The sequence below is a fragment of the Nelusetta ayraudi genome, unplaced genomic scaffold (genome assembly GCF_046127955.1).
Source record: "Nelusetta ayraudi isolate G7.1 ecotype Tasmania unplaced genomic scaffold, CSIRO-AGI_Nayr_v1 ptg000016l, whole genome shotgun sequence".
In the NCBI taxonomy this organism is placed as follows: Eukaryota; Metazoa; Chordata; class Actinopteri; order Tetraodontiformes; family Monacanthidae; genus Nelusetta; species Nelusetta ayraudi.
Genome location: NW_027466066.1, coordinates 3,493,943 through 3,515,662, shown reverse-complemented (window position 1 = coordinate 3,515,662; position 21,720 = coordinate 3,493,943). Strand labels below are relative to the sequence as shown.

The following is a 21,720-nucleotide window of genomic DNA, read 5'->3' as shown; positions in this document are numbered from 1 at the left end:
TACGTATAAATGTTGTAGCATGAGCTATCCGAGGGCCGCTCGAGTCACCATACGCTACAAAAAAAGAAAAGAAAAAAAGGAAAAAAAAGAAAAACGCACCATCTCGTGGACAATAAATGGTACTTTATTTTGAATGATGGGCACCAAAACAGCACACTGTTCAGAATTTAAAAATACAGAGAGTAAATTGTTACTGTACTATTACAATGTGATTCCTCAACATTTGTTGTAATAATAAATATAACGTAGGAAATTAAGAAACCTATTTCAAGTGCGGCATTCAGCGTGGGCGAGACGAGCGTGTATAAATGCATATATATGAATGTATATTTTATTTTTTTATTTTGCTCGCAAATCTAATAAATACCACGGTAGTAGAAAATCATTATTACATGTACATTCAGATTTTTTTTCTCTCTCTCGATATACTTGTATTCTCAAGCAAACTTCAATAATGAGGATTTATTTTCAGTAAAGTTCTATTGTGTCAATGCAATGCCGGACAGCTCCGACAGCGAATGAAATCCTTTGAAAACGCCTTCAGCCAGCCCTGCAGTTTTCGTGTGACCAATAGTCTTCGACATCCAGGCAGATGGGCGGGTTTAAGCGCACACAGCGGTAGTCTGCGTCGTATATGTTCCGACGTCGCCAACTGGGGGAAAATTGTTAGCCCAGCTTAATTTCACAGATGGAGTCCGAGTAGTTGCATTGTATTGCGAACTGCGAAATTGATAAACGTTTCGAGTACCAATTTTCTTTTCCCGTTCATAAAAACCCTTTATACGGAATTAATAAATTTGTTATTTTGAAACATTAAAACCACATTTCATCGAGTGTGGCGCATTAAATGGAGGAAAAGAGGGAAGACGGAGACTCGGAGATACAGGAACACGGACCCGAGCACTGGTTCTCAAAATGGGAGCGGCAGTGTTTGGCCGAAGCGGAGCAACGGGAGCCGAACGAGGAGGAGGCCGACGACGACCAGGATAAACTGTGGCATCTCTTCCAGAACTCTGCCACAGCCGTGGCACAGTTATACAAAGGTTCAAAACACCCATTTCTTCGGACTTGTACGCCTTATGTCGCCAGGTTTATCGCGTCATAAACTTGTTTTTTTTTTTTGTTGCTATTTTAACACCCCGGCTACCTCGCTTTGAGGTTAAGCGACTCTCATTATTGGCAAATTTCTAACCAACGGCTGAGAAATCCGCCGGCCAAAGCCTGGTTCACTTTACAGCTGATTTTACATTGCTAACATTAGCTAGCGTAGACTAGCACCCGTTAGCATAGTTACGTAGCGACCGGACACAATGTTGTGCATCACGTTAAACTGCGTAACAACACCCCGTCGGGTATTTAATATCAACATTTTGAGTCCCTTTATCGTCAAGCTACTGACGCCAAGTATGCCACTGTGCGCCAGCTAACGCAATGTTAGCAAGGCTAGTTACAAAATGGCGATGGTAACAACAATCGTAGCAACGCGACATTCACATATGACGACCTACCGAGCTCCCAGCGTTACAGTCCGTTTAAAAGCACTGCATTGGCGTTTGGAATGTGTCTAACGGAAGGTTGTCAAGTTTACAACAAAGGAGCACCGTTGCGTTTCCCACCAGGTTAACTGCTGACGGGGCGATTTCTATCGCAAAGCGACAGCCTGGCTTATTTATCGCAAAATGGCGAGGATAATATCGGTGCCCTGTCGAAAGATAATATCGGGTCAATAAACTGTTTCGATGTCTGTGGCATTTGGACGCGATACATTCTCGGCCCGACTTGACGGAGCTCTATTAAAGTCTATCCATGTTAGCCATAGGTTTTTTTTTTTTTTTTTAATTTATTTGTTTTTGGGTTTTTTTACGTCTTTGCAACTTTTACTGCTGAGAAGGCATTTAAGTTTGTGTGTCGGTGTGTGCCTGCTTAACAAGCTTTAGCAAAATTCGACACCCAAAGCAAGATCTTTAAGATTTGAATCGTTCAAGCGGTCTGCGTGATGCTAATTGCAATACAAAATGGCGAATAAAGACGTTTCTCCCCCCCCCCCCCCCCTTGCGAAGTGCGTTAGCAACGACAGTACAGCAGCTCAGTAGATAAGTTTCGTCACACAATCGATTTGTTTGTTTGTGTACTTGTTTTTACATTGAGTCAAATAGCCAAGTGTTGAAAATTACAAACATTTCCTCTTCCCCTCTCAGACAGGGTATGTCATCAGCAGGGCCTGTCACTATGGGTGCCATTTCAGAATTCTGCCACAGCAGTTACCAACCTATACAAAGGTATTGTGAATGATTGATGTACTACAAATTGCATGTGTCATGAGTTTTATCTCCTCAAGATGGGAGTCCATCCTGCTTAATTGTCTAGAAATGTTTAGCAGTTTATGGCTTTTCTAGGAGAATAGACTTGGTTCATTAAGGATGCTGCCTGTTGTATCAGTAATGACTGGCGTTGGCGTTTATAGCATAGTTGTAAGGGGTTTGCTTGCTGTGCTCCAGAACAACAGATGATACCAATTGCCACACCGAGTTTGGAAGCCAGGGGATAGATTCAGACATACATGGAACAATACAGGCAATCTACTTGTCTCTGAGATAAACAACAATGAACACTAATGAGTTTTTTTTCCCTCCGGACCTCCATTATAGAAAGCGTCGAGGCCTATCAGAGAAGCTTCGATCGTGGGATACAGATGGGTCACCAACGCAGAAATAAGGTAAGTCTCATCACCGTTCTCTGGGAAAAAAATATCCCTCGTAGCCGTCCGCAGATGGCCTCACAATTTAATGGAAAGGTTTTTCCTCAAGGACAAACTGCGGCACTTTTTTTCTTTTTAATTTGAGGTCAGAGAATTTGAAGTACTGTTTGCTTTAAATCGCAGGACATGTTGGCATGGGTGAAAAAACGTCGAAGAACCATCCGCCGAGAGGATCTTATTAGTTTTCTATGCGGCAAAGCACCGCCGCATAGGAGTAGCAGGTCGAACCCTCGCCTGGCCATGGTGGCCCCTAGTCGGGCTAATTCGCCAGCTGAGACTGGCTCATCTGTGGAAGCGGACCTCCAGCCCTTCAGGGAAGCCATAGCGCTGCACGGTAAGGATATTTAAATCGGATTTAAAAAATCAGATTCTTATCCCATCCAGATTGAAACCGGACAGCTCTTTTGCAGTCTGAACAGTCACAGATCTCACGAGATCCCGTTTTTGCAAGACAGATTGAAACCGCCTTCGGTAGGTAGTTTCAAATCGCATTCGGACAGATGCGTCTCAGTCTGAACAGCTCCAAATACGCCGATCGGCTTTGACCGTCTGTGACGTCACTCTACGCGACGCGAGACCCAATGCGCCAAACCTGAGAGCGCCTTTCGAGGTGCGGAGCTGTACGTAACCAGGCAGACAGAAGAAGTAGAAAACGGCAGTCCCTGGACAGAGGAGGAAACTCATTGGCTCATCAGTCTGTGGCCAGAGCCAGGTCACATTTGGACGCTTGCTAAAAACAGTGTGGACAGTCAGCCCTAAAACTTTGAGAAGGAATCTGAAGATTAGAATCGGATTCGCCTGCAGTCTGAATGCAGCCTCACACACACATCTGACTCACAACTCAACCACCTGTGGTCAGCACAATCATAATTTGCATGCCAAAAAATCAGCTTCATGTATAGCGAAACACGCAGCAATGCATTAAAAAAAAACAACTCACAGATAAAAGAAATTTGTCACACAGGTTGTTTAAACGATGTCTGCACAGGCTGATTCACTTCTGATTCTCCTCTCACATTGAGAAACATGCACACAGTTGTTCACAGAGCAACAGTAACAAAAAAAATGAATAGGAAGTAAATGTTGCGTGCAATACCAGCAGACCCGTCTGTCCAGCTGAGCCACGCGTCGTTTTGCTTACAGCCATTTTTCAGATGGAAGCTTCTTGCTCTCAAAATAATCAGCCCCACCAAACAAGAAACACAAAGCTAATGCTGCGGGCCTGAGATTGAGCGTCACCGAGGTGGCCATAAATACCAAGGTGCACAAGAAGTTGTCCGCTGCTGTCTGCAGAGGATGTTAAATGTTGTGCACGAGCGATCCCTCCCTGGCACGTTCACACGCGACCGCTCGCACAAGATCTTAATGGCTCGCACAAGATCTTAATGGCTTTGATGTTTGTTCCCCTAAGTTGATTGTGGGGAAAGTGGAATTTAGCGGAAATATATCGCTGAAACTCTTATAGGATCTAGAATCTTGTGCTGTTCGTGCAGTCACTGTGAGTGTGTGTGTGTGAGAGAGAGAGAGAGAGAGCGAGGGAGCGCGTGTCCCTCAGCCATCTGACTGTGACACATGTTGTTCGGAGATAAGGGTGTGCTGGCATTAACCAATGAGGAAACAGGGGCTCACTTGCGTATGCTCGTTCTCCGCCCCCGCGTGCATGTGTTTTTGTGTGCTTGTCATCCAAAACGCTGCCGCCGGCCATAATATGTTGCACAGCAATGGATTGTCTCTTTTAAAACGCACCGTCAGCAGAAATAAATACCCCCAAATTCTTTGTAGGATCCAAACCCTTCAAAGGCTCGATTTTCCAGGGTGCATCTGAGGTTACGTTGGATAATGTGAAGTATTTAGTGGTTTAGGTTACAGACAAACAAGTACGGTATGTGTCAGAGTGTTTCCGTGTGTCTACTCTCCGTTATCAGATATCGTTAGCATTTCAACGCCGTTGTCTGTGTGTGTGTGTTGGGCCCACTTTGATCTGCGAGGACGTATCGCATTTCGCACTTTTTCTCAGCTGCAGCCATCAGTCAGATTCCCCCTGATAATTCTGGTTGCGGCAGGAGTGTTCAGAGGACACAGCTTGGCCGTGGCGCAACCTTTCGGAGGCAGCAGCCTCACTCGTCAGTCGCGTCAACAAAATGGTTCCTCTCAGATACGCTAATCAGACGGGTTCAAGTGGGCCGCTGCGTCTGCTAAATTGAGTTGAAACTTGTCGGCATTTAGAATGTCGCCTTTTCCGCTTTACCAAATAAGAATGCAAAACACATCTCAAAGTTTTACTTCACAATTTAATAGTTGCCTTTTCTCAAAATTCTACTGCTGCCAGAAATGCAAATTATCGATTAATTCATTAATCGTTAGTTGATTGAACTTATCGGTCGATTAACGATTAATTGATAAGCTGCGATTTTTCCTGAGAACTTAAATTTCACAATGAAAATTGTGGCCGGAAGACATTATTTAACCCTTCAATAATGTTGAGGGTCCAGTGTGACCCATTTTTACATTAGAGAACAGTAAAAACACCCTAAAGATTTATCCTCTCACTTTAAGTTGGCTTCTAATGGGTCACATTTCAACTTTTTTTTGTTTTTTTTGTTAAAAAGTTGTTTAAAAGTAACTAGGTCTAGGTATACAGATATACACCACGCCATTTAACAAAAACGGTGTAAAAAATGTTCAAATAATTGCGACTAATTTAATTTAATCGATTGAATTCTTAATCAACAATTAATCGATAAAATTGATTAATTGTTAACATCCATAACGGCTGCTGGCCCGTCTGTCAAATTTTAGAACCCATTGTGGCCCCACCAGTCAAAAAGTTTGCCCACCCCCGTTCTAATCCATCTCATGTCCACCTCTTCCAAAGGTCTGAGCGGCGCCATGGCGAGCATCAGCGTGCGCTCCGGCGCCCCAGGCTCGCCCACGCACGTGAGCGGAAGCGGCGCCGCCGCCGGCGGAGGCTCCTCCGCCTCGACGCCAGTGTGCCGGAGCAGGCGCAACGGGCTGCAGGACGTCGACCTGAACACTTTCATCTCAGAGGAAATGGCGCTGCACCTGGACTCGACAGGCGCGGCGGCGGCCGGCGGGGGGGGCGGCGGCGGCGGAGGGGGAGGCGGAGGCGGTGCCAGGAAACGAAACTCCACCCAGTGCAGTGACGTCATCACGGACTCGCCCACGCACAAACGCAACAGGATGATCTGATCGGGGGAGGGGCGGAGAGAAGGGGGCGGGAGGGGGGCTTGGCGTGGGACACGAGTCAGGAGGCCGGGGGGGGTGGGGGTGGCGGCGACGACGACGACGACCAAGGCGGAGTTTGAAACGGAAGCGAATGTCTCAGCTCAGCTGGTTCTGGCGGTTCCCAGAATTTCTCCTCTCTGTCTCTTTTCCCCCTCACACCATCCACGAGCCCGTCTGCCAGCGACCGGGAAGAGCCTCTGCGTACCTTTTTTTCTTTTCTTGCCCCTCCCACGGCAACAAGTCCGCCGCTCCGCGAGGGAGAGGCAGCGGAGGACGCTCGCCGGGAGAAGCGGACGAAGCCCCTCGAAGAGGTGAAGCACATGTGCCGCGCCGCGTTGCTCGACAGACGCTTAAAAAAAATTAGAAAACACGTTTTTTTTCTGTGCCCTTCCCTCGTTCACGCCCCCTCCCTCACTCACCCACCACCTTAAAAAAAAAAGGAAGTGAGGTCCACGATCAGATCGTGTCACTCTCGTCGGTCGAGTTGCCTGTGCACACATCAGGGTGGGGGGAAGGGGGGAGGGAGAGCGAGGTCATTGGTCCATCTCTTCTGTCTGTTACTTTCGTCGCTGCAGTCATGGGTCAGCCACCCGGCCGCAAACACACCCGGCCTCACTCCCTCGCTGCTCCTTTCCGGACCCTGGTTCTGGTTCTGGTTCTGGTTCCGTCACCACCCTCCACCCACCCCCCCGTCCCCGTCCCCCTGACCCCACCCCCCCGGCAGCAGGACGCTGACTTGTGAACATGTAGGCCTTGCACTCTTATGTACTTCAACAGTGGCTTGATTGAGTTTCGCCAACCGACCCCCCCCCACCCCCGACACGCACACACAACCCCCACCCACCACTACCACCACCACCCAACATCCCCTCGTTTTCAGTTTTTCCAGCACCAGTGTTAACATTTCAAGGTTTTTCTACCACTGTTGTAAAGCAGTGATAGCCAATTTTGTGTTCTTAATTTTTCTTTTTGTTTTTTTTGAGGATACTAGAATGGAACTTTATGTTGTTGTCTGCAGCTTCTCAGACCCTCCCTCCAACCTCCCCTGTTTGCACCCCCCCCACCACCCACCCCCCCATCTCCCTCCTCTCCAGTCCTGTGACAAAAAGAAGCTGCAGTTCTACGTGTTCTTGTGATAATTATTATTTTTTTATTTTGTTTTTTTTTCTTTTGAGTTGCAATACAGATTTTTGCACTTAGCTTTTCTCCTCTCTTGCTCATGCAAAATAAATCGGCTCTTCCATCTCGATCTCAGCGGTAGCATTGTGCAACCCTCAAGACGCCCACCTGGGGGCGCTTTACACATGACTTGATTTTTATTACTTCTAGAGGAGGCAAAACACTTGAATGGAAGAAGGAGCCCTTGCACGCACCTCTTGTCCGGGCAGGTGTTGTCGATCAGGTTGTCGGAGCGTTGCTCAGGTCACGGGGACTCGAGGCTCAGAATCCTTCCTCTCTCTCCCCATCTGACAAGCGATCCAGTTTATCAGAAAGTTTGTGGTGCTGTTGAAAAAAAATAAAAATAAATAAATGAACAAAAAAAAATAAGGAAACGATCTTAAAGAGGGAGTGATTCCAAACAACCATCCTAGCTGACATGTCAAGGGCACAAGACTGTTTGGTTTGGCCGAAGGCTCTGATCAGTAGAACGTCTGCCTTTTGCATCAAGGGTGTTCGTGTTCTTGGGACGTGGCTAGGTTTGAATTTCTTTTATTCTTTTTTTTTTTTTTTTTTTTTTAAACCTTGTGAAGATAATGCAGGTCCAGGTGTCTTATTATTATTAATAATATTATTATCAGCTTGATCATTGCTACAAGGGAGTGGAGACGGCGACGTCGCACTAGTCAGAAATGTGGGTCTTTGAAACACAAGTAATATTTAAACTTCTTCTTTTTTTTTTTTTTTTAAATTGACATTACTTTAGGCTCCTGATAAATGGCTGTTGGAATTAAACCGTCAAAATGCTGTTCAGCATAGGAAGCTAACAAAATACAAATTGTTAAGTCTTGTTGGGGTTTTTCTTTTTTTTGTCTATATGAATCCATGTATCGTTGACTTTCTGCAGTGTTTGATGCAGGTGGAAGCGCAAACCTACGTCTGAATTTTGAAGCCACTCTCCGCTGACTTGTGGCACGTCAGTGTTTCACGCTCCTTTTCTGTTTTTGTGTTATGTTTTTTTTAATTTTATTTTATTTTTTGAGTTGTTCCACTCGCCATTCTTGATCCGCAAAGAGGGCTTTTCTTCATGACAGTTTGTACCTTTATGTTACATTTTAGTCACAAATTTCATTTCTTTTGTTTTTGATATTTAAACGTGATCCCAGCTGCTCTGCGCAACACCAACCAGAACCAGGCTTCAAACGAATGGGGGAAGATTGCGAATCGGGGGCGTCCTGTCAAACGAGTGTATGACCACTGAAGATGCTGACAATGTGAACGTTGCGATGGGACGACCGGATTGGAGCTGCCAGCGGGGAAGTGTCCGATTATTGGAAACGGAGGCAAAGTAATCAGCACGTAGACCTCTGATTACCTCTTGTGGCGCATGAGTGTTTCTTCTTCGTCTTTTGCACCACAGAGTAACAAAAGGAACAGGTGAATGTGACTGGTCCAATACACGCGTACCACGCGGTGGACTGAAGATCGACTGACTTGGCGTCACGTCACGTTCCGCTTGCTCTTCACACAATTATAGGAAAATACTTTAAATATTATTTTTTTTTAATTGGTTTTGCTCTCCCTGATCCTTTGCTCACTGCTCAGCATTTAACACTCCTCTTTTCCATCGATACCAAAATTGACAAATGAGAAGAGACTGCTCTTTTTCTTCTTTTTTTTTGTCCCCATGTGTGTGCAATGAACTTTTAATTTAAAGCTGAAAGATCTGTGCCCAGGTTGAGGGGATTAAGTGAAACCACTTTAAATAACCTTTTTAAGATTTTGGATTGGAAAAGTTGGCTTGTTCCCTCCCCTGTCTCCCACCCAGCCTGATTAGAATAGACGGGGGTGTTTTGTGTACGTTCTCTCCAGAGCCAGTCAGTCAACAGCGGCGTCCTTCATCCACAACGTTCAAAAGGCCGACTCGTGCCACGCGTCCCTCGAGCCAACACTTATTAGTCAGCTGTTTCTTGATACCAATTTGTTTAAAAAAAACAACTAATAAATGGCTAATCTATATACTAAAGAGGTAATTGTTGGTATGATATATGTGGTTCACGTTGTAAAAAGAAATAAAAATCCATTCAGTTGTGATTCAGTTGTATCATTGAAATCGAAATGATTTCCCCCCACCCCTCACCCATGTAGACACGATAAGTAGGTTTGCGTATGTGTGGTTTTTGCCTTCAACGAGACGAGCTGTCTGCATATTTTGGCCCTCATGTTTTTACTTATATTATTCAATCAAAGCAAAAATAGTTTGGCTACCACATAATAGAAATAAGAGCAAACAGCCTGTTTAAAGGTAAAATAGATGCATGAATATAACATTTAAATAAAGTTAACTTACCCCATGTTAAAAGTTTTTACTAATTCATCAATTTACTTCCATGTAATGTTCCTGAAGCTCAGGCTGAACATTGTACAAGCAATGGTTCGCAAAAAAGATAGTTTATATTAACTTTGGTGAAGGAAAATTCTGTCAGATTGTGAGAATAAAGCATCAATCAAAATATGGTGACTAGCAACCGATATGGAGAAAAACCTTGGGATGTACATTCAGAAACTGGAAAATTAATGGGATGACTGTTCAATGTTAGCTTAGCACGATTAGCAGTAAAATAACGCAAAATCTCTCAACTTGTCCTAAAAAAAAAAAAATTAAAGCTGTAAGCAGCGTTTGCGGGACTGAGCCACCGACCTCTGCCGTCCCATGCTGATGACCCCCGACCTCTGCCGAGGCCCCCCATCCCCGCCGACATCTGTCGAATTTTGGCAATTCTAAACAACTTGAAATATGTCACTTCCTGTTTGTCGTATCAAAAAATTAGAACATACACGAAATGAGACGAATTTGGAGGGCTCCCTTCATTCCACACTCAGCAACGTGATTACGTTTGAAAGATTCTTAGATCTTCTCTGGTTTGTTTACGTTGACATGTATAAATCATGGAATTCAACCTCCATGCTGTGAGTACCTCAGAACCATGCGGGAGACAGTTGCTTGAATCAGGGGAGCAGAGGAAGGCGTGAGGGGTGGATGAGTAGAAATCATGGAATTCAACCTCCATGCATGTATAGTTGATTACTTTACCTGACATATTTCGGCGTTGTGTTTGACATGTCGGGTAAAATGACCAACTATACATGTTTGTAAGAAAAGAAATAGATACCATAGACCATTAGACCATAAAAGGTCTAAATAAGGAAAGACATAATGAACTTAATCCAACAATTTAAAGATTCTTGTTCACTACGGCTGCCACATACTTACGACTTATCGTTTACATAAATTGTATTCGACGGCTTGCAATGTTTCAAAAGTTCTGTTGATATAATTCTAATTCAACGGGTAATCTATCCATCTATCATCCATCTCTGCTTCTTCTGCTCTGTCTAGGGTGAAGGCAAGGAGTTCAGAGTTTCCAATCATCTCACTGGTCACGTGTTTAGAAGTTGGAGGTACAAAGAGAACATGCAAACTCTGAACAGAAAGGCACAGAGAGGAAACAAGTCCTTATTCTCCAATGGTGGTGATGTAAATGGAAAGATGAAAATGTATTAGATTGTCTATGCGGCTCATGTGAAGATGGCGTAGTTGAGGATTAGTAGTAAAGCATCAGGAAGATGTAATTGTTGATCTTTTTTTTTATTTTATTGGTGCAATATTGATTCTACATGACAGTTTTCATGTTTGCTCACTTGATGACTGACGCACAACAGATGGCTGTCCGGCACACCCTACCAATACTAACACTGCGGATGGCCGTTCGGGAAAGAAAAGCAGATAATTAAGTTATGATAAATTACATGGGTCAGCGGAAAGGGGGAAGCAGAGAAGCACACATTCTTCACTGTAAGATAATATATAGAAATAAAAAAGGTGCTGCTTTAACTTATGTGGCGGGAGTGTGTGACTTGCCAGTAATATCAATGAACAGAGAAGCTCTGGAAACATCATTTGGTCCTTGGGTGGTGGTTTGCACTGTGTTCATGTAGCTCACTTTTCACCTTCATTCCCCCCCCCCCCCCCCATATTTTTTTGAACCTCCTCTGCCCAGAGAACAAAACCTCGAGTCTGTGGCTCGTTGCATCGAAAATTAGTCTGCAGATGTAGACCTGACTTCTGTCTGATACGGTTTAAAGATTTGGACGTCAAAACGGCCTCCTGCAGCAGTTTTACATCATGGGGAGAGAGGTGAGAGAGTCCATTCAAATCTGGATCCCGCTCGGGGTGTTTAGAGTGGGACTCAGATTTGGCTGAGGGGCAAGAACTTCTGGTAGTAACTCTTGGTGACGTCAATCATCAGGTCCTGCGTGCACTCTGGGAGTTCGCCTGAAAACAGACCTGACAGAGGACACGCAAGCAAACACAGAACTAAGTGAATATACAGGGATTTTTCTAAATGTTGCAATGTGTGTTTTTTTCCCGTTCATCTTTTGCAACTGACCGGGGCATCCGGAGAAGACAGTGAAGGGTGGGACGACAGTCTCGGGGGGCAACACTGTGTTGTCTAGGATCTTGCAGCAGTCCTTTAGCACACAGCGGCGACCCTAGGGACAAAGACAAAACACAAAAAGGCCCCGACATGTCAGTAAAAATGGGCAGGTATAATCAATGTTTTTTTTTTTTTCACGAAGCAAGCCTGTGAAAATGATGACTTTATGGCACATGAAGGCACACTTCCTCATGGAACAATCTTCAGACGATGGCACTGAAGCAGGAACAGGGTGATCATCATAACAAAAGGGACAAATCAAACCACAAACTATCAAACAAAAGAAACATGACATTTTTTGTTCATTTTGTATTATTCATTGCCAAACCAAACCCCTGAACAGTTACGGCGAGACAAACTCTGGCAATCAGCTCTGGGAGACGACAGAAACTAGAACGCACACAGTGAATTTCATTAGCTTGCCAAATATTTTCTTTCCTTCTTTCTTGATGCTTTCTGCAGCCCTGGATATGGCTGTTCCTCATGGCTTAGTTACCTACTAATATAACCCTCAATCAATGAACTCTTGCACACGCAGTTGGATGGTTCGTAAGGATACATTGTGACATAGAAAGAAAGAAAAAAAAAAAAAAATCAGAGACACAAAGTAGCAGCCTCCGCAAGTTGTGCAAGTTTCTCAACTGGCCAGCCAAGAGTTTCCTGCTCAGCTCATCTGAACATGACTATCATGTGAGTGTTGGGCATCGGGCAAGAGGGGGAGAGAGAGAGAGAGACAGTGGCTCTGTTTGTCTCCTCTCTCACTGGGCCACAGCTTTGTCTCTTTTTTCTCAGCAAGCTCTTGTGCGTGTGCGTCTTTCGGCCTCACTCACTATGACACAGTTCTTCCCGATGTGGACGTAGGAACCGATCTGCGCTGCGTTGACCACGCAGTCCTCCTCGATGAAGACGTGGTCGCCGATGTGTAGCGGGAAGAACGCCACTCTGCAAGGACGGAAAGAAAGAAAATTCAAGAAAGAAAGAAAGAAAGCTCAGTTGCAAGGATTTTGCCCGAGGCGAAGACCACTGACTGGAACAGTTGCCACGCTTGAATCAACAAATAGTGACGGCGAGAACCTTCACTGGTTCAGCAAATCAGCAGATCAACAGGGACTGCTGGCTATTTTCTAACAGTTTCTACCTTTAATCATCAAATGATTGACTACCACTTTTAGAGAGTTGTCAGTACATAATTATTCAAAGACGGTGTATGGAATGTGGCCAGTGTTGTCAAATGTCAAATGAAACATTTATGATTGTCTATAAATGGAGGTGTTGTACCCTTTGCTGAACTTCTTGAAAGGAGGACGGATGACGCTGCGGCTCTTCACCACGCAGTGTCTTCCCACCCTGACGTTCGCCAGGTCGCCTCTGATGATGCAGTCATTCATGACGATAGTCTGAACACACAAACACAAAAACGGAACTTACACGTTCAGCAAGCTTGCTTAATGCTTAATTCAGCCTTTTAACGCAATTGCCGTTTTAGGTCAATAGGACATTGTGTTGTTCGGCATTTTCCTTACTTTGCCATTCAGGACGATGTTTTGACTCCCGCAAAGAACTGATTGCCGGCTTACTTTGTTTCCGGATGCCTGGAGAAAATTGGTACACATGATTGCAGATGTTATTTTGATGGAAAACATCTCATGAATGAGCATAAACAATGATCCAACGCCCAGTACACCCTTGCTAACCGCTGTTAGCCATATAGCATAGAACCAAATAGCTGACAAAAGCCTGCGATTTCTCACCGTCTCGATGTACTCCGCTTTGTTGTATAGTATTTCTGATAACTCCATTATTTGAACGATCAGGAAAAATGTAAAGAGGCTTAGATTATTTGGAAAATTCTGTGCATCTATGTGGTATTCTGCTCTGTGCTCTGCTGTCACTGACAACAGCTTCCCTTCTGCCGACTGATGGTGTTTCAGACCACTGAGTCGAAAACAGAATCATCGATATATCTGCTCGACCTTTCCCCAAGTAAATACAGCATCTCTTGTGAGGGTTTATAGCCCAGTTCATGACGTGAAATGGACATTGTTTTTAAAAAAAAAAATATCGCCTCTATTTTCTACACATAAATGATTTTGCTTTCTATTTACTTAACGACTGGTCAATGTTGACTGGTATTGATTGCTCTTTCCTGAGCAGAATCCAAATAATTTTCACAATTTTATTCGTATATATATATTTTTTGAAATTAATAAATGAAGTCTAAAAAATGTTCTACTTGAACGTTTTGCCATATAAAACGCCAATAAAGAAAGATATGAAACGCGTAAAAGAACGGGATTGTGCTTTGCGCATGCGCACCACGGAGCCCTTGACCCGTTTCTTCTTCGCATTGCACGCCGGGAGTTAGCAGTCACTTCGCTTCGCCATGGCGGCTCGTGTCCTGCAGCAGTGCGTCCGCTCGTTTGCCCGGCCTTCGCTGAGGCTTTCCTCCTGTTCCCTGGCGGTTCGAGCCGCTGCCCCGGCCGCAGCCATGCCCCGACCTCTCTCCTTCGCCGCAGACAGCAGACGGACGCGGTGGCTCGGACAGAACCGGGTGAGCCCTCCCGTAACATTGAGAAGTCGTGGCCTAGCATTGGCTACCGTGACCTAGACGTCTTTCAAAAGTGTCCGGCTTACGTAGCCGGCCGAAAGGTTACTATTGCCCGGGACGGTGCATTCCTACCCCCGCTAAAAGCGTTTCGATGATTTGCTGTTTGATTTCTATGTGTAGTTTTTCTATTTTTGATCAGGCACCAGCCATGTTTTCGCTGGTCGCTTAGCTAGTTAGCAAACTTCATTGACTCCCATTAGTGGATGCTGTCACCAGGAACCTTCATCCTCACGCAGGGTCTTAATTAGTGTCTCAGTGTCTTCAAGTGTGCTAGCGTTGGTTACAAGTTGTCTCGCCAGATGCGTGTTGCCACTTCAGTGGGTGATCGAGGAGGAGCGGGAATGTTTCCCTGTTGCGTTACTGTGATGTGTGATTAACGAACGCTTTGGGGTCCTAAGGTAGGATGAGTAGCTCGACAGCTGTGTCTACATAGGTCGGTACCTAAAGACGCAAGGTGGCTTTAGTTATGCATCACCAACAAAAAAAAAAAATTCTTCACGAAGGCAGAGTCGGTGCGCCTCTGATGCACAGCCAAGTGCAAGACTGAAACAATTTGTACACTTTCGAACCTCAATCCTGTCTGGATTAAGCACAGCTAGTAAGTTTGAGCGCAATAACCAGCAAAATCGGGTAATTCGGTTTCGGGTTAAACAATTGTTATGAAAGCGTGACGCTGTTTGGGTTACACTTAAGAATCTAAATTCAGGATTAATTCAATACAGAGGTCAGCATTGCGGAATTGTATTGTTGTGATTGTGGACCAAGTCAACATTAAGCTGTTCTTCCTGGAGGGCGACGCAGGAATTGGATGAACACAGGTGGTGATGCTTCTACGATGTCATCTTCTCCCCCTGCCAGGTGCCCTCAGTGGCCGTGCTGTGCCGACAGTATGGGGACCTGCCCCCCCTCACCATAGAGAGCATCGGCGCCCGCGTCATGTACGTCCTCAAGCTCTACGACAAGATCAACCCTGAGAAGGTGAGCCCCAAGTTAACCGCAATTTCTTTTCCCCCCTCCTCGCTCGCTCGGGATGATTTTGCGGTCGGGCGGGTTTGGCAAAGACGTCGCTCATCGTTCTTAATTTCCCGTTTCTCTCGCCTACGCAGCTGGAGACGTCCTCCCACTTCATGAAAGACTTGGGTCTCGACAGTTTGGACCAAGTGGAGATCATTATGGCCATGGAGGATGAGTTTGGTGAGCGTCTTGGCCTAGCCTAGCTCAGCTAACATGTCGGACGCGGGCTCTCTGAGCAACTCTGCTCCGTTTTCTTCCCCTGCAGGCTTCGAGATCCCTGACGGAGAAGCAGAGAAGCTGATGACCCCCGAGGAGATTGTACAGTATATTGCAGACAAGAAAGACGTAGCTGAATAATGTTCCATAGTTCACTACTGAGGTGAGTCTCTCTCTCTCTCTCTCTCCCATTTTCCCTTTCCATGCCCGTCGACTAATTACAGTGTGTGTGACTCCTTCACAGAGGTTGCCCTGCCCACCCCCCCAGCTACCAAACAGGAAATACTCACGAAGCAGAACAACCACATCTCCCATCAAGCTCTTCTTGTCCATTACAGCGTCTCTCGCTTCCAGTGTCTCGTGTTTAAGTGTATTTAAATGAACATGTACGTCGGGAGCTCTGAGATAAAGAAAAAAAGTTCATGAACAAGGATGTATGTTTTTTTTTCCCCCTCACAGCGCCACCCTGTGGTTCCAAATGTTTGATTTCTCATGAATAAATCGATAAAGACACACGCTGTATGGATCTGTTTCTGCCGCAGGGTTTCACTGTCCGTCGTAGGTGGCGCCATCGCACGACACTCGACTCACAGGTGAGAAGAATGTGCTGGTCCAAGATCAAGGTCACCTTAGAAAAACAGTCCCGTCAGTGAGAAGCCCTGCAGAAGTTGGATCTCACTGGAAGCTGCATCCACATTTACACCAAACATCACATTTTTGTATTTGTCACTTTGACATGCTGACAAGTGGTAGACCGCGCCATGTAAACATGTGATCTATTAAAGGTCCAATATGTAATATTTGACTTGATTTATGATTTTTGTATTGGGAAAAGCTTCACGACCTGCCCAGAGATACATTACTAAAAGTGTATATTCGCAGTACACCAGAAGTAGGTTTTGCTGCCCTTAGAACGGATCTCCTATATAAGTACATACGTATTGAGAGGGTGTTGCTTGAGTAAACCAGGTATCCAGGTTTGGATGCGCAGGCCACCATAGCTCCCCAACAAGCCGAGCACGCTGCAATCTAAAATGCAACCACTTGATGTCGCCGTTTTGCCCTAAAAATTTCCAACTAATGCATACATTTTTAGTTTTTCTTTAAAAAAAACAACACCTCAGCCATTTTGATAGTAAAACACATTTTAAATCATATGTTAACGATCTGAGGCAACTCATCCATCACCAAAAGTGACAACCTCGCAAGTCTCCTACATTTGTGTTTAATGAGAACAAAGACGCTTTATCATTTCTGGGATGCAGATGGATCAGAAAAAAAAGACCCCGTGGAGACGACGACTGAGTCAGTTAGTCTTTTATTGAGGGTTGTACCCAAAGTTTTACAGCTTTGTATGACGGCTGCAGGAGCCAGAGGGTTACAAACAGTAATCAGTATACGAGTACAGCCAACAGAAGACCTACTAACCTACTAGTAACTCTACACCTTAGTACAGATTCTCTTAAGAGCAATAAAATCCAGGAAAAAAATAAAAATAAGAGAAAAAAAAAATTATACAGAACAAACCAAGCAACAAAGGAAGGAGAATAAAAAGATTAAATGAAACCAAACAAATAGACAGCATCAGAGGAGACATTCGTCATTAGAGCACACTGGAGTTGGTTTTCTATACATTGTAATATCAGGCGACTTCGTTTTTTGTCAATTTTTTACCCATACAAATAAAGATTGTCCTTCAAAAAGTGCAGTTCCCCCCCCCCGCCCAAAGTTTAAGATAAAATCCTTTGATGACCCGAGGAAGACGTGTGAAAATAAAGGTACTTCCTGTTTCGTTAACGAGAGGAAGACATCCTCTCCTTAATAATAGACACTGTACGCTTATATTCTCATAGATAGATATATATATATATAGACTATATATATATATATAGTTTCAACAGTCTCCCGAAGCAATGTGCATAATAGGTTTACAGGTGATCCAACTACACACTGGATTGATAGAATCTCTGTAAAAAAAAAAAAAAAAAAAGAAAGAAAAGAAAACACGTTGTAGTTGTAGTAAAATTTGCAGTTTTCACCGGCCTCCCTCTCCTGCTACAACTGGCCCGACGGTCGCTAGTTAATAAAGGTTCTTTGTTTTGTTTTTTTTAGTTATTTTTTTCTCTCCTTTAAACGTCACATTATTATTATTGTTGTTGTTGCCGTTATTAATAGCAGTAGCAATGGTACGATTTCAAAGATGGCACGACACGTTTTGAGGAATAGCGTTGGGAATCCCCGTTTCGGCTGTTCTCAAAAAAACGGTTTGGGGACTATCATTATTATTATTATTTCTCTATTTAAGGAAAGCACAGGAAACAAAATAAGAAAGGGGCAAAAAAACCCAAGGTGGACATGGAAGCCTGGGTTCAACACTCCACTGCATAGTCTCTCTGAGCGCCGCCCACCCACCCACCCCATACCCCGCTGTACTGTAACCCCCCCCACCCATTCCCCCCACATCTTTGTGCTGGTTAGACTAAAGCTTTTCAGGGTTTGTTTTGAGTGTGTTTATACTAAATGACAAAAAGACAGCAGATTCTCACAGTTTAATTTTCTTTTTTTCCGTTTTGCTGTTTTTCCATTTCAAAGAAAAAGAAAAAATATATATGTGTGTGTGTGTGTGTGTGTGTGTATAGCCTTAGCACTTTTGATCAACAACAATAAAGGAGCCATTGGGTGTGTTATGATACAACATAGCATTTCGCTCACAGGATAGATTTAAAGTCAAGAGGAAAACCAAAACAAAAAACAAAAACAAGAATCACATTATTTCTTCGTCAACAGGTAGAAGAGTGTTGCCAGCCAGCTTCCCTCTTTTCCGACCCCTCTATCCTTCCTCGTATCCTCCCCTCTTCTGGCCCTGTCGGGAAGCTGCTTGGCAGCCCTGGGGATTGTACATTGCTCAAGGTGTGGGGGAGGGGGGGGGTCCTTTTTTTCCCCCCACTGACTGAAAAAAGGCTTTCCTCACATCACTCTATTTGCAAATGACAAGGTTGTTTTTTTTTCTTCTTCAAGCATTTAACATTGTCCAGCTTTTTAAATAAACGCACGCACACACACACACGCACGCACACGCACACGAGCTCCAAAAAATAAAAAGAGACAAGTCATGAATCCCTTTCCTTCCCTCTCTCACCCTCCCTTCCCTCCCTCTTCTTGATTTGGCATTAATATGTTCACTATTTCTGAATAAGACAAGTTTTTTTTTTCTTTTTTTGCTTTATCGCACACGGACGCACGCGGACGCACGTACAGTAGATTCGCCGAGAAGGAAAACAAAAACGAGGGAGAAAGCGGCGGAAAGCAAACAGTAACGACATCGAACGGAGGACAGCGTTTGCTGGGTTTTTTTTTTTGTCTTTTTTTTCAGTTTTTCGACAGACGTTGCTCTCGTCCCTTCTGCGACGGCGAAGCGCGCTGCTACTTTGACGGAGGGGAGGGGGTCAGTGTGGGAGCAAACACCCCCCCACCTCCAGAATTAGCGAGAGGTGATTAAAAAAATGATCAGAATTCCATAACAAGCATCCATAGAGAGTGAAAAAGCTCATCTGGAGTCCATTGAGACTCCTGCTTCTCCTCCTCCTCCTCCTCCTCTCTCTTCTGTAATTCAGCTGTGGACAGCGGGAGAGCTCAGGCCAGACGACGGAGCGGTCGCTGTGTGTGATCGGTTTTGAGGCTGATTGAGACTCCGGCCGTCGCTCACACTTTGAAAGGAGGAGGAACACACAAAAAAAAAAAAAACGAGAAAAAAAAAGCGAGAGATATACATTCTGATCGGGCTGCACTGCGAAGCCTCCCCGACCCCCCCACAGTGAGAGGTAAACGTGGAGGAGGGGAGACTGGGGGGGCGGGGGGTCGAAGGGGGGAGGGGGGGGGGGGTCAGCGCCCCCCCCCTCTCAATTAGTCCCTCTTTCGCTCACAGGGACCAACAACAAAAGCACCAACAACCATCTACGATTCCAAACACGCAAAACTCACACGCACACGTGAGAGAGAGAGAGAGAGACCCTGTCGCAATATCACAATACTTAGGTGTACCTGTTTTTCCCCCTCAGACAAATAATAATAATTAAAAGAAAGATTCCAAACTACAACGCCGGCGCCCCCTGCAGGCCGTTCGTCCGTTCCGCCTCCCTCTGATCGCGATGGGCCTTTTAATCCACCCGAGTGCAAAACAAACGGAAATAATAATAATAATAATAATGATAATAATGATGATAATAATAATAATAAAATCCAAGGCTCCTCAAGTTCGATAAGGGGAAAACAAAACAAAAAAAAAACCCGGTTCAGATGTTCCACTTTAAAACTTTTTGTTAAACACGACAAGAAAGAACGAAAACGAAGATATATATATGTATGTGTATGTGTGTGTGTGTGTGCTTTAAGCAAAAGGAGAAAAAAAAATGATGTGGAATTAAGTAAACTAACATTTTCAATGATTTGGTAGAGAGCAGTTCAATACTGGCACGCACCACTTTCAAAGCCTGGCTAATACTCCAAAGGTTTCACCTCGCGCTACGTTTGCGCTTCGCAGTTGTTTAATGTTCGCGGCTAAAGTTGGGGGGGGGGGGGGAATCACGGCCCAAAGCCAAACGACGCGTCGAGAACTTGCGAAATAAAATGAAGGAAAAAAAATAAAATCGGATGGTGGTTGGGCGTGACGATTACACGACGGAGGGAGAAGAAGAAAAAAAGAACTGAAGGTCCATGGCTTCGCTAATGCTGACTTCTTGAGTGTTCCTCTCTCTCTCCGACTGGATTTGTGCATCGTAGAAACTACAAAAAAAAAAAAAAAAAAAAAAAAATCGCACAGATTTTTTTTTCATTTTTTCCAACGATCATTATTGTTGTCGTCAAGCAGAACACCACACTGGTAGATTTACATTCACGCCGTTTCCAACAAACCCCCCCCCCCCCACGCGCCAAACCAGCGCTACAACTGGCGCCTGGCGGTTCAGAGCAGCCAAACACAGCGACACACACACACACACACACACACACACACACACACACACACACACACACACACACACACACACACACACACACACACACACACACACGAGAGAGAGACATCAGGTCAGGATCTGTAGATGAGCTGCGCACCCCGACCGACCAACCCCCCCCCCCCACACACCACCACCACCCCGTCCTCGTCACCGAGAGGTGGGGGAGGGGGAGGAGAGAAAAACAACAACAACAACAGTACAACAATACAATCATATTCTATTTGTAAACAAGTAGAAGCCACTTGACTTTGTTGTTGCATCTTCGGACACTTTTTTTTTATGATCAAGGCAATGAAATGTGGACGACTTTTGCACTGTTAAAAATAGTTTCTTCGACGACCCCCCCCCCCCTTCTCTTTCTCTTCTCTAAACACCATCTGTGGCAATGTGAGCGATTAAAAAACGGGGGGGGGGAGCGACTTGTCTCATTTTGCGATTTCGACCCCCCCCCCCGGCCCTCACCGTTGTACTCGGCGAGACATTAAAAAAGAAAAAAAGGAAAAAAAAGAAAAAAAGAAATGCTTGGAGAGACGTGGAGGAGGGAAAGACGAGGGAAGGGGGTGCCTCTCAGTAGGCCGTGTGAGAGGCTATACAGTATGCATAGATACAGACTCGCCTTTCTCTTGGTTTTTTTTTTTTTTTGGAATCCGACGCGACGACTTTTTCCTCCCCACCACCGACGGGCACACGCAAAAAACAAGCGCTCCCACCCGCCCCAACCCCACTTTTGATTCCGGGGAGGAGAGCGGGAGCCTCCCCCACCCACCCATCCATCCATCCACCCATCCATCCAAAGACAGCATATTGAAAGCAGTGTGTCGAGCTTCTCCAGCTTAAAGCAGTTATTTGGCAGAGGAAAAAAAAAACAAAAAAACTTACAGACCTATACATAGTTTTCAGTGCTAGAAGTTGGATTTTCCTTTCCTACAAGGAGTAGTAGTTTATTTTATTTTTTATTTATTTTTTAATTTTTTAAATTCACCTACAAGGAGAAGGGTGGGGGGAGGGGGAGGGGTGGAGGGTGGTTGGGGGGGGAAACTGGCTTGATTTCCTGAGAACCATTGCTGGTTATTTAGCAGACAAAGAGAGGAATAGTTCAAATAACCAACGCCATGGCCAAAAAAACAACAACACTGATCCGAATTCCCAGAGTTACAAAGCATCGTCTTCATCCTCAATAAGAGTTTACTTCTTTTTTTTCTCCGC

General features: G+C 44.8%; 3 protein-coding genes across 5 annotated transcripts; 2 read left to right on the top strand and 1 right to left on the bottom strand.

Annotated features, from left to right (window-relative positions):
- The first annotated feature begins 479 nt into the window (after positions 1 to 479).
- Positions 480 to 9,256, top strand: hapstr1a (HUWE1 associated protein modifying stress responses a). Its single transcript, XM_076023883.1, has 5 exons — positions 480 to 1,043; positions 2,199 to 2,279; positions 2,649 to 2,716; positions 2,882 to 3,092; positions 5,634 to 9,256. The coding sequence occupies exons 1-5, from the start codon at positions 848 to 850 to the stop codon at positions 5,966 to 5,968; spliced, it is 891 nt and encodes a 296-aa protein (XP_075879998.1). The 5' UTR covers positions 480 to 847; the 3' UTR covers positions 5,969 to 9,256.
- Positions 9,257 to 10,792: 1,536 nt separating this feature from the next.
- Positions 10,793 to 13,586, bottom strand: dctn5 (dynactin 5). Its single transcript, XM_076023884.1, has 6 exons — positions 13,413 to 13,586; positions 13,185 to 13,253; positions 12,940 to 13,058; positions 12,492 to 12,603; positions 11,614 to 11,716; positions 10,793 to 11,510 (listed from the first exon to the last, which is right to left on the bottom strand). The coding sequence occupies exons 1-6, from the start codon at positions 13,458 to 13,460 to the stop codon at positions 11,413 to 11,415; spliced, it is 549 nt and encodes a 182-aa protein (XP_075879999.1). The 5' UTR covers positions 13,461 to 13,586; the 3' UTR covers positions 10,793 to 11,412.
- Positions 13,587 to 14,016: 430 nt separating this feature from the next.
- ndufab1b (NADH:ubiquinone oxidoreductase subunit AB1b) lies at positions 14,017 to 16,012 on the top strand. Of its 3 annotated transcripts, none has more exons than XM_076023908.1 (5): positions 14,017 to 14,212; positions 15,128 to 15,247; positions 15,376 to 15,463; positions 15,549 to 15,662; positions 15,744 to 16,012. In XM_076023908.1, the coding sequence occupies exons 1-4, from the start codon at positions 14,045 to 14,047 to the stop codon at positions 15,638 to 15,640; spliced, it is 468 nt and encodes a 155-aa protein (XP_075880023.1). In that variant the 5' UTR covers positions 14,017 to 14,044; the 3' UTR covers positions 15,641 to 15,662; positions 15,744 to 16,012. The 3 variants fall into 3 exon arrangements, with proteins under 3 accessions (XP_075880023.1, XP_075880024.1, XP_075880022.1); XM_076023909.1 differs by having other exon boundaries at positions 15,724 to 16,012; XM_076023907.1 differs by having other exon boundaries at positions 15,549 to 15,676; positions 15,760 to 16,012.
- Positions 16,013 to 21,720: the final 5,708 nt, after the last annotated feature.